Source organism: Chanodichthys erythropterus, chromosome 12, assembly GCF_024489055.1.
Source record: "Chanodichthys erythropterus isolate Z2021 chromosome 12, ASM2448905v1, whole genome shotgun sequence".
Lineage (NCBI taxonomy): Eukaryota > Metazoa > Chordata > Actinopteri > Cypriniformes > Xenocyprididae > Chanodichthys > Chanodichthys erythropterus.
The window spans coordinates 885885-898350 of record NC_090232.1 but is presented as its reverse complement, the minus strand read 5'-3'; the positions used below and the strand labels follow the sequence as shown (position 1 = coordinate 898350).

Below are 12466 nucleotides of genomic sequence, written 5' to 3'. Positions count from 1 at the left end.
TCTGTTCGCTGCTGTTGTAGAACTGACACACATCAGAATTCGACACACAGTCGGGACGAACACTCTCGAGACAGTAAAGCCACGTTTGCCTGCTGTGTTTCCGTGCAAAATCCTGCGTCTCATTCACAGACCGCCTGCAGTTCAGTTTAAACTGATGAAATAGAGCTGAAGACAATGTCATTCTGTGAAATACAGCTTTATTAGAGAAACTCTTGATTCAGAAAACTCAAAATCCAATTGCACAGTTTGCTGTCCACATATACAGTAAACAGATTTTTATTAAAAGATGTGTTGATGAACTCCACACACGAGCAGGTTTCAGTGTGAACACTGATTCAGGATCAGTTCTGATCACTACATCAGTGCAGACGCACACATGCACACAAACACCCTTTATTCTCACTTCATTTCTGACTGACAGATGAACAACATCAAGTAGTTTAGTGTCATATTCCTGCTTGTCAGCTAGTGTTCATAATGCATGCATATTTATCATACTCTTTTTAGCAAATAATTACTATTCACGCTATTAAAATGAAAAATGACAATTTACTTGCCTTCATGTTGATCAAAAGCTGAATAACTTTCTTTCTTCTGTGGAACATAAAAGACAATATTTGTAACAAGAAGGCTTTAAAAACAGTTGAAACATGCATAATAAAAGTCCTTTAATCTTTTCCTGTGATATGTGATTTATTCTGACTAGATATATACTGCTGTCTTTATTTCTTTTGTATTTATTCTGTACTGTAATTTCTTCTTCGTTCAGACTATATAATGTAAAAGAAGACAGACACATTCAGGCTCAAATGGCTGTGCCGCTCTTTCAGAACGGGTGGATTCAGCATTTGAGGGGGAAAATATCAAATGGAGACAGAAAATGAGAGCATTGGAGTGAAGAAGAGAGCGTTTCTTTCTTACCTTACCTTAAGGGGGCAATCTGAGGGTGGATCTGTAATATATATAATTACTTTAGAACTTATTAATTCCATGGCGATGCATCATGCAGCCACACTGTATCACTGATGTATGTATCACTTTTATTTTGTCTTGTTTTTTATTCAAAATATTCACAAATTTGTATCATGAAGTATATATTTGTGATAAATGTGGAAGTGAAAGTGTTTTGTCATTTAAAACCCTTGTGCATCTGATATGAATAAAACATTTTGTCAAATTATAATTGAAAAGATTTTTTATTGCAGCTTCCACAGACATCAGTGTATGGAATTTGAACTGAACAAATTATGAATAGTTTTTTGTATAGTAGACTACTTTATTTATAGCTCATTTCCACTGAGCGTTACAGTACAGTACGATTCGGGACGGTACACAGCAAAATCCCCAGAGTTAAATCAGCTCTGCTCAGAGTACATATGGTCCCTCTCTAAATAGTGTTAAAATAACACTGAAGCAGAGTTAAATTTAATGAGATAATTAAGCACTTCATTAAGTAATGATTGCACATTACTGATGAACACCTGCTGTTAACAAGCAGAATCACTGAAGAAATAAGAAAAAAACAAGAACTACATGTGACTTAAGTCACAGCCTTATTAATTGCTTAATAGGGGTGAGCGCTGTTGGTTGCAGTTCACAACCTCACCACTAGATGCTGCTAAAATGTACACACTGCACCTTTAAATCAGTAGTGTGACTTTTCCCCCCTCAACATTCACAGATAACGCACAGAGTCACCAGAGGTGTATTTATGGCAAAAAATTTATTTGAAATCATTATCATGACAACTATCACATTCTTCATTAGTACTTCAACAATCAGTGCAACCTAAAGACATTTACAGCTTTTTACATGAATAAAAATTTCAAAAAAGTCGAGCTACTGAGGTCTTTTCTAGGGCACTTAAAAAGCGATTCATGCACAGAAGCGTCTTTGTGTTCGTGGCAACAGTGGCAGGACTAGTTAACAGCATCTGTTTAACCTCTAATCTCTCTGTTAACCCATCACAGTGAACGACCGCAGACAGGGTCATAAAACACAATCACAATCAATCAAGGCATTAATTAAAGCTGTTAAAATAATTCACTAAGACCAGTCAAAAACATTGAGGTTTCAAAGCATGAAATCAGTTTAATAAAAATGAGAAATGCATTGAATTATTCACTCAACCATTTCACAGCAGACTCTGTATTATGTTCTGTTGCATGTAAGTGATTATAAACACAAATATACACATTCTCAGGATTCAGATCAGAGAACAATGTCAGTATTACTCATATATAATAGTATGTAATATTTATTTACTTTCACGTACAGTTGTTTTTCTCATTTACTGACCTGTATGGATGTCAAAAAGACGACTGCAAAGCATTTCCCTCTATTCTTAGATATTCTGTTAGAAGCCTAATGCGAGTCATGCTTGAACAGGAGAGTGCATGTAAACTCACTGAGCGCTGGAACTCAGTTTATGGTTCAATAAACTCAATAAAATCAATAATCACTACTGTAAATACTGAGAGCGACGCCCCCTTTAACCGTTTAAATAGCTGAAGCTGAAGTAAATGTGGTTGTGATCAGTACAGTTCTGCGCCCGTGTGACTATGAGACGCTGCAGGTGGAGGATTTGGGCGGCGGCTGCTCCAGGATGGACTCCCGGCGCAGGTCGTTGGGCACCGTTCCGTTCGGACCCCACACGTTCAGCTCGCCGAAGATGCCCGTCTCGATCATCTCCTCCTGCCACGGGATGGAGATGTTTCCCGACGCAAACTCGTCGAAGAACACCTTGTCGTCGTCCTCCAGGCCGACCCCCTTCACCGTGGAGAACGCGCCCACGTCGTCCAGATCCTTGGCGTAGACGGTCTTGGAATCCGGGACGAAAGGAGGCGGCAGAATCCCTGTGGGGCGTCAATGTGGCGTTAGTGCACTCAGAAGACAGCATTCAGAAAGATTTGGCTCTTGTGCTCACTGCATTTATTTGATCAAAAATTGGTTATTAAAAAGTGATCAAAGCTGAATTTTCAGCATCATTACTCCAGTCTTCAGTGTCACATGATCCTTCAGAAATCATTCTAATATGCTGATCTGCTGCTCAAGACACATTTATGATTATTATCAGTGTTGAAAACAGTTCATATTTTTGTGTAAATTGTCATACATTACCAATCAAAAGTTTAATTCATCAAGGACGCATTTGATCAAAAGTGACAGTAAAGACATTTAGAATGTTACAAAAGATTCTATTACAAATAAATGCTGTTCTTTTGATCTTTCTGTTCATCAAAGAATCCTGAATTTAGCTTTTAATTTTATTTAATTTTATATTTTATTGTATTTTATTTTTAATTGTATTTTATTTTATTCTATTCTGTTTTATTTTATTTTTAATTTAATCAGATAATTTTATGTAATTTTATTTCATTTTACATTTTTAATTTATTTTTTAAATTTTTAAATTTTATATTTTATTTTATTTTATTTAATTTTATTCTTAATTTAAATTTTGTTTAAATTTATTTTATTTATCATTTTGTTTTATTTTTATTTTATTTTTAATTTAATTAGATCATTTTAAATGCACTTATATTTCAATTTACATTTTTTTTTATTTAATTGTATTCTATTTTCATCCTGAGTTTAATTTTAATTTTATATTTTATTCTATTTTATTTTTAATTTTAATTAATTTTATTCTTAATTTAAATTTTGTTTACATTTATTTTATTTTTATCTTATTTTATTTTTTTATTTTATATTATTTTTATTTAATTTGATCATTTTATATGTAATTTCATTTTATTTGACATTTTTAATTACATTTTTAATTTTATCATTTTGTTTTATTTTTATTTTATTATTTTATTTTATTCTCTGTTATGTTTTGTTTTATTTTTTATTTATTTTAATCTTTTTTTTATGGATATAAAGTCAAACCAAAAATTATTCTGATATTTTTTATATATTTTATATTATATATATATTATACCCAAATTCTTCATACAGTGGACTACCAGTAAAATTGATAAACATTTGGAACCAAAAATGATTCAGACACTTCAGATCTTTTTTATATTTTATTACCCTTTTTTAAACTACAGTGAATAAACTGAATTAATGAATGAAATGTTCAAGGTGTCTGAATAAAATTTGGTTTGACTGTATATAAACATCATAAAGAGCGTCTGTCTGTCTTTGGCAGGTTCACATCTATAACGTGGACGAGACACATTTTATTATTCAGGATTCTTTGATGAATAGAAAGTTCAATTTTTTTAATTTGAAATAGAATCTTTTGCAACATTATAAATGTCTTTAATGTCACTTTTGATCAGTTTAATGTGTCCTTGATGAATAAAAATAATAATTTCTTTAAAAAACACAAAAATCTTACTGACCCAAAATCACAGTTTCCACAAATATATGCACTGATTTCAACATTGATAATAATCATAAATGTTTCTTGAGCATCAAATCATCATATCAGAATGATTTCTGAAGGATCATGTGACACTGAAGACTGGAGTAATGATGCTGAAAATTCAGCTTTGATCACTGGATATAAATTACACTTTAATGTATATTCACATAGAAAACAGCTGATTTACACTGGAATAATATTTCACTGTTTTACTGTACTTTTGATCAAATAAACGCAGACTCTTTCAGAAACATTACTGATGTCACGTTTGAGCGGTGCCGTAAAGGTAAAGCGTTGCGTCTGCACCTGCGTCGAGTTTCCTCCAGTTGAGCTCGCTGAAGAACGGATGACTGCGGAGCTCGTCACACGAGCCGTTCTTGAAGCCCAGCCTCTTGTCCACCTCTTTGGCCAGCAGACCCTCGCAGACGGACTTGGCGTTCTCACTGAACTTCTCTGAGTAGGTCACGGGGTCGTTCAGGATCCGCTTCTTCACCTCTTTATTCTCCACCTGAGCCGCACAAACAATCACGAACAACAGCGGCTGTTTACAGACTGTCACGCATTTATCAGACACTTTAACCCTTATTGACACACAGGTGGCGCTGTCTCCAAATGACTGCAGCATCCTCACCACAGGGTAAAAAGCATCTATCAAATGTGTGGACATGATGTAAGAATGAGGCTGAAGAGCACCTTCTCTCCTCGAGTCCTGAAGGGTCCTTTAGCGGCGATGAACTCGTACAGCGTGACCCCGAGAGTGAAGTAATCCACGGAGTAATTGTACTCCTCGCCCTTCAGCAGCTCCGGAGCCATGAACCCTGAAACACACACACACACACGGCATGGACTGAAATAACTCTGGACAGAGCTGTCACTGCTTCAACACAGGAAGTTGATTCAGTTATCAGTCAGAGATGAGAGTGAGGTAATATAGTAAATGAATACAGGTTATGTGGTTAGTTATTCAGTTCAACAGACACATCGAGTGTGTTAGACAGCAATTACAACTTGTGCTTGTAATGATTCAAATATAAGGATAACATGACAATATTAGGATAATATTTGAAAATTTTAAATTGTTGATCCAAAGTTGCTGTCATCTCTAACTGTATCTCGCTGACAGTAAATAACCCTGACCTGGTGTTCCAGCGTAGCCTTTGATTTTCTCCTGACCGTCTGCGAGCTCCACAGCCAGACCGAGATCCGAGATCCGGACGTTCCCTGAAAACAGACGCGTTCACACAGACATGACGTCATGTGACTGAACCATCAGATCATGAGTGTGAGTTCATCATCATGTTCACCTTCATTATCCAGCAGGACGTTCTCTGGTTTCAGGTCTCTGTAGATGATTCTCTTCTGGTGGAGATGCTCCATGCCCTGGATGATCTGAGCGGCGTAATAACAGGCTCTGGCCTCGGAGAACCCGGGGTTATTCTCGTCCACGTTATAGATGTGATACCTGCCGCAGACAAGAACAATGACTCAATTCAATTACACATAAAATTAAACATAAAATAGAATAAAATAAAATTAAATTAAATAATGAAATAAAATAAAAATAAAAAACCAAAATAAAATACAAAACAGAATTAAACTAATTAAAATTAAGTAAAATAATACATATAAATAATATGATATATAATATATATACAAATAAACAAATAATAAAAAATAAAATAATAAATAAAATATAAAATTAAATATAAAATAATAAAATGGAATACAATTAAAAATAAAATAGAATATATAATAGAATTAAATTCAATAAAAATAGAATAAAAAATTCAATAAAAATTAAATTAAATAAAAAAACAAAATAAAATATGAAATATAATTAAATTAAATAATGAAATAAAATAAGATAAAATAAAATTAAGTCAAATAATAAAATTAAATAAATTAAATAAATTAAATAAAAATAAATATAAAAGAACAAAATAGAATAAAATTAAAACATGTAAAATAAAAATAAAATGAAATATAAAATGATAAAATTAAATTAAAGAAATGAAAAAATAGAATAGGATAAAATATAACAGAATAAAATTAAATAAAAAATTTAAATAAAATATGAAATGATGAAATTAATGATGAAATGATAAAATTAAAATAGAATATAAAATAGAATTAAATTAAATAAAAACATTAAATATAATAAAAATGATATAATTAAATAAAATTACAAGAAAAAATATAATATAAAATAGAATTAAATAAAATTAAAAATAAAATAGAATATATAATAGAATTAAATTAAATACGAAAATAGAATAAAAAATAAAATAAAATTAAATTAAATAAAAAACTAAATAAAATATGAAATAGAATTAAATTAAATAATGAAACAAAATAAAAACAAAATAAAATACAAAATAGAATAAAATAAAATAAAATTAAGTCAAATAATAAAATTAAATAAAAATAAAAATAAATATAAAAGAAGATAAAATAGAATAAAATTAAAAAATGTAAAATAAAAATAAAATGAAATATAAAATGATCAAATTAAATTAAAGAAATAAAATAAAATAGAATAGGATAAAATATAACAGAATAAAATTAAATAAAAAAAATTAAATAAAATATGAAATGATTAAATTAATGATGAAATGATAAAATTAAAATAGAATATAAAATAGAATTAAATTAAATAAAAATAAATATAATACAAATTATATAATTAAATAAAATTAAAAATAAAATAGAATATATAATAGAATTAAATAAAAAATAAAATTATTTTATTTTATTAAATTATTTAATTATATTTTATTTTAAATTATTTTTTAAATTAAATTAAATAAAATTGAAAATAAAATATAACAAAATAAAATTAAAAATGAAATCAAATAAAAAATTAAATCAAATATCAAAATTAAAAATCAAATTAAATTAACTCTTTCCCGTCAGCATTTTTATTTATTTTTTTTTTTATTAAGTGTGTGTGAGTCTGACCTCAGGTCTCCTCCGTTCATGATGGTCATGACGAGACACAGCTCTGTTTTGGTCTGGAAGGCGTACGCCAGTGACACGATGAATCTACTGTGAACTCGAGCCAGGATCCGTTTCTCCACCATGGCTCCCTGAGGAACCAGAACAACACGACTGATGATCTTCAGCTCAGAACATCACACTGTCAGAGTCATGAATGAGCGGGACCAAACACACAGCGGGAGGTTCAAATCAAATAATCATATCAGTGTGGCTGATCACGTGACTCTCTCTTCTCACATTCGTGTTCACTCGACTCATCACAGCACTGCAGAAAGCACACCTTTATAGATGTCAACACACATGCAGACAGAGCTAAATATAGGCTATATAATACGGATTTCCTGCAAATATATGACATAATTTGCACATGAACCAATTAGACTACTGTCACTCTTATTTCATGCATTATTATATGAAGGAGGTTTCTGATTTACAACCGATGATTCACAGATTCGACAGAAACATGATGAAGCTCGAGCGAATGTTTCCAAACAGCAGAATACTTTGTTTTTTAATGTTTTCATGTTTATAACTGTGACTGATAAACCAGTCAACAAAAATATGTTCTAAGAACGTTTTTCTAACGTTCCCATTAAAAGTTATTTCTGAACGTTCTGAAACAAATGATAACATTTAAGAAACGTTAGACGAACGTCCAACTAAAACTTTTCAGAAAAACGCTCCATGAGCGATGTATGAATGATGTTTTTGTGCAAACATTTTCAGAACATTATTAAAGCCCAGACAGCGTTGAATGAACGTTCCATTAACGTTACTGAGAGAACCTTTGCCAGAACGTTCTGAGTTGGACACTCAATTACGGTCAGTATCATCCTGTGCCGATCGCATCTCCAGAGTTCCTGCTGTCCAAGATTTCCACGACAAATCTGTTCCATATTTAAATGTGTTGGAGTGGCATTTCATAATGAGCTGACGGCTAAAGCTTCATCAGCTCTAATACTGCGGCCTGTTAGCAGCGCTGCTAATGCTAGCTGATGTTTACATTCACACCTGATCAATCCTGACCAGAAACAGGAAGATGCTCTGACTTCTCGTCCTTTAATCAATCAGTAAATCACTGATAAAAGCACAAACTGGTTTGGAATGATGAGACCTTTCATAAGCTGTGATCTGAAACAGGATCGTTTTGAGGAGGGAAGCGCTGCTAAAGCATATTAGCCGCAGTAAAGCCTTCACCTTCATCATGAATGTCACGTCTGAGCTGCTTAATCGCACAAAATCCATGTCCTGTTATCTAAGTGTTACCATTACCAGTCTATCAACACATGGCCATTAACATTATCTCCTCAAACACATCATTATGAATAAAACTAAGATTTGAGTCACAAGAAAGTGTCATTTGTGTGTATATTTTTTGATTATTTCATTGGAGCAGTTTTGTACTGCTGAACTTTCCAGAAATCATATTTACCCATTTCAGGCCCAAAGTACCAATAGTCAATTACTAGGCCTATTTCAACCCCATCAACTTTACAATTACTAAATTGCTTATTAATAAATGTTCACCTTTTGATTTGCATCTACTAATTATGTGTCTGATTTCATTTTGGGTTCATTTTAAGCCAGACATATAGTCATTTTTAATCAAAAGTTGAGTTAAATCCATCACGCTGGTCAAACATTTAACCCAACCACTGAATCAAAACAACCCAATCGCTGGGTTTGTCCATATTTAACCCAACTTGGGTTGTTACCCAGCAGTTTTTAGTGTTAATTACCCATTTCAAGTACCATTACTAGGCATATTTCAACCCTGTCAGCTTTAGAATTACAATACTTGTGGTAGTATCCTGTTATATTTAGTGTTTAAAGAGGGAACGTTCTGGCAAGTTTCTCTCAACGTTCTTCTAGTAACATTAATAGAACATTCGTTCAACGTTATCTTTAATAATGTTCTCAAAACGAGCACAAAAACATTATTTATACGTCATTCATGGAATGTTTTACTGAAACATTTTAGTTGGATGTATATCTAAAGTTTTTAAATGTTGCATCTTGTTTCAGAACCTTCAGAGAACATTCAAAACTAACGTTCCCATAATGTTTGAACAAAAGAATTATCAAATGAATGTTCCCTTAACGTTCACACAACCAAGAAAAAAACATTTTAAACCATTTAACAAAGACTGGAATGTTCAGATAACATTGAACATTTTCATAACTCAACAGGAACGTTCTTGGAACATATAATTATGACCAAGACGCTACCAATAGCACAGTTTCCTGAAAAAAAAGACCTGCATGTTTCCTCATAATTCAACGAGCTGCTTCCATACCTCATAGCCTTTCCTCTTCTTCAGCCTCTTCTTGTTGAGTTTCTTGCAGGCGTACAGCTTCCCCGTGCCCTTCATCTGACAGGCGGACACCTCTCCGAATCCACCTTTTCCCAGAACACGGAAGTCCAGGAACCATTCCTCGCCTATGGGCTGCATCTCCAGCCACTTCCACTGCAAGAAGCGCTTAAAGTACATGGTCTCTAGATAGAAGGTGAAGGGAACCTCTTTGAGGAAGTTGAAGACGCTGGCCAGGATCTCCACGAACAGGTCGTCCGCCGCATCCTGGTGTCGTTCCTTCACCTTGGTGATGTCGTTCTCGGGTAAAAACGGGCAGAAGAGCTTGGCCGAGGGCTCCATGTAGCGCTGGAGGATTTTCGTGGCTTTCTGAACTCGATCCTTATCCTCGGCCGTGTCGTACGCCTCCACGTCCTTCCAGAGACGACTCGGGCCCTTGTACTCGCTGGTGGTTTCCAGGTACTCTTGAAACAGCCGTTTTCCGATGGGCTGCTCCACGCAGATGCTCTTGAACTGCAGATCCAGGGTTTCTCGCAGATCTTCGCACAACGTGATGTGGGGCAGCTTGAGCTTGTCGTGGTACTTCTTGTCTCGGTTGGCCGCCGGGTTTGCCGTGCCATCGAAACTGCCGCGGGCCGAGATGTACGCCGAGTTGGCCACCACCGTAGTCAGGCCGCCGATGTCCATGTCGAGGTATAGGAGGTGAACGTGGACCTTCGGAGTGAGAACGAGACGAGACTGGCAGCTGAAGGATCACAGCGAGAGCATTGAAGCCGAGCACGTGAGACTGGAGAGAGTGCGATTAGATCATGAGATCCAGATGAGGTCCAGATGTCCCAGAGGAACGGACCGTGACCGAAGGATCCAGCACGACGTCTTGTGTCTGATGGCAAAGTGAACAATAAGCCCTGCAACACACACACACACACAGATCTACCTGACTCAACATCTTTCATAAGGCCTTATCCTCTAACTCCATAATACCTTCCTCAGGATAAAGCCCTTCACTGATGGAGGAGTGAGAACCATCTCTCGCTCAGTGGTAAATAAACCCCTGAAACAAGAAAGATATTGCTGAATTATTACTAATAACACTTGGCCAGAAACACAGTGCCAAGAAGAAACAAGAAAAGCTGGATGAAGATGGTCAGCAGTTTTCTGACACGATGACAAATCCCTGCTGCTCACTGCTGACATTAAAGCCCAAAGTATACTTCACTTTTTAGGCATACGTGAGGGTCAGCGTACAGTGCGCGTGACGTGAATTTCCTCATCAGAAGAGTACGAGTGTACTGTACGCGCACCGCCGGATTTAGCCACAGGTATACTGTGCGTGTTTTTTTACACGCACAGCCTTGCAAAGTATACTTTATTTGACTTATGCGTAGTTTTGAGCCTGTGTACGCGTACAAGTCAAATGAAGTATACTTAGTAAGGATGTGCACTTGACTGTTTAGTAGGCCTGGTTTTAACCTGGTAGAGTTGAGCTGGTCAAGTTGGTTAGAGCTGGTAGACCATCTTAATTAACAACAACCCAGCTTGATCATTTGACCATGATGCGCTTCAGGAACCCTGTAATCCGCACAAATGCGGCGTTCCGTCACAGCGGATCAGAGAGAGTAAAGGTTCTGGAAATCTCACATTTACTGTTGTTCAATGATTTTTAATGCGTGAAATCCAGCTGTTTCAATAGGAATGTGTGCAATTGGGAATTTTGTGTGAGGCTCACATTTTGTAAGTGCGAATTCACTGCATTGACCAACAGAAAGCTGCTTGATTTGAAGCGACTTTAGTGTGAGCTGTGCTTCAAAAATATTCAACAAGAAGCATTAAAAAGTGGACGGGATTTGGTTTTTCCAGGATGACTGACTGGATGCTGATAAATGTCTCTATATGAATACAAAGTATTATATTCAGTTCAAAGATTATGAAGACAAATATTTATCTTACTTTCTTTAAGGATTAAATGTACATTAAATGGAAACTAATTTTAATATTTATCATATCAAGTTGAGAAATGATGCATGAATACATCAATGGTCGCTAATATGAGGGTAAAGGCAAAGAATAACTCTTATATTGTTTTGAAGGGGAGAAAGTGCAACGCGCATTATGGCGGAATAAGCCCTGCCTTCTAAATAAGAGCCAATCGCTGATTGCTAAAGTCATCGCGTCACTGCAGCGGCCGTTAGAAGCTCCGGTTCTTATAGAAACAGTCAACTTAACTTGATCCAGCCTGAAATGATTCGAGCATTTTGATACAAAATTTGAGACAGTCGTCAGATTTCATTGGTGATTTTATATATGAAATTTAATCGAAAGCTTGGCGAACAGCTTTGGAGAATCTGATGTTTCCCCAAAAGCTGCAACTGAATGCGAGTGGCGTTTCTAAGATTGCTTAAAGGGACTTTGATAGTCAACTTCCTGAACACGATTACTGAAAAAAGATCAAACACTATTATTATTGGCCTATATGAATCATATATATTATTTTCCCTTACACCGTGTCTACACCGGACGCAAGCGGCGCAGCGCGATGTGTCAAAAGACAACAGAACCGTTTTAATCAGTGATATTGTCCACACGATTTCCCGACAGTAAATGGATTCCCCGTTCTATTTCTGAAGGTATTCCAAGTGCTCTGCCTCAGTCGGATTCACATTTAGCGTAGACACTGTGTTGGAAATGTCAATAATCAATATCACTGATTATAATGGGTTCTATTGTCTTTGGACGCGTTGCATCGCGCCGCTCGCATCTGTGTTATTTTCTCAATCATTTA

At 34.9% G+C, this 12466-nt stretch overlaps 1 protein-coding gene across 1 annotated transcript; it reads right to left on the bottom strand.

Moving 5' to 3' along the window:
• Positions 1–1824: 1824 nt before the first annotated feature.
• On the bottom strand, positions 1825–10531 carry grk1a (G protein-coupled receptor kinase 1 a). The gene is made up of 7 exons (XM_067403184.1): positions 9670–10531; positions 7334–7461; positions 5680–5837; positions 5513–5596; positions 5069–5193; positions 4682–4883; positions 1825–2855 (listed from the first exon to the last, which is right to left on the bottom strand). The coding sequence occupies exons 1-7, from the start codon at positions 10369–10371 to the stop codon at positions 2560–2562; spliced, it is 1695 nt and encodes a 564-aa protein (XP_067259285.1). The 5' UTR covers positions 10372–10531; the 3' UTR covers positions 1825–2559.
• Between the last annotated feature and the right edge of the window lie 1935 nt (positions 10532–12466).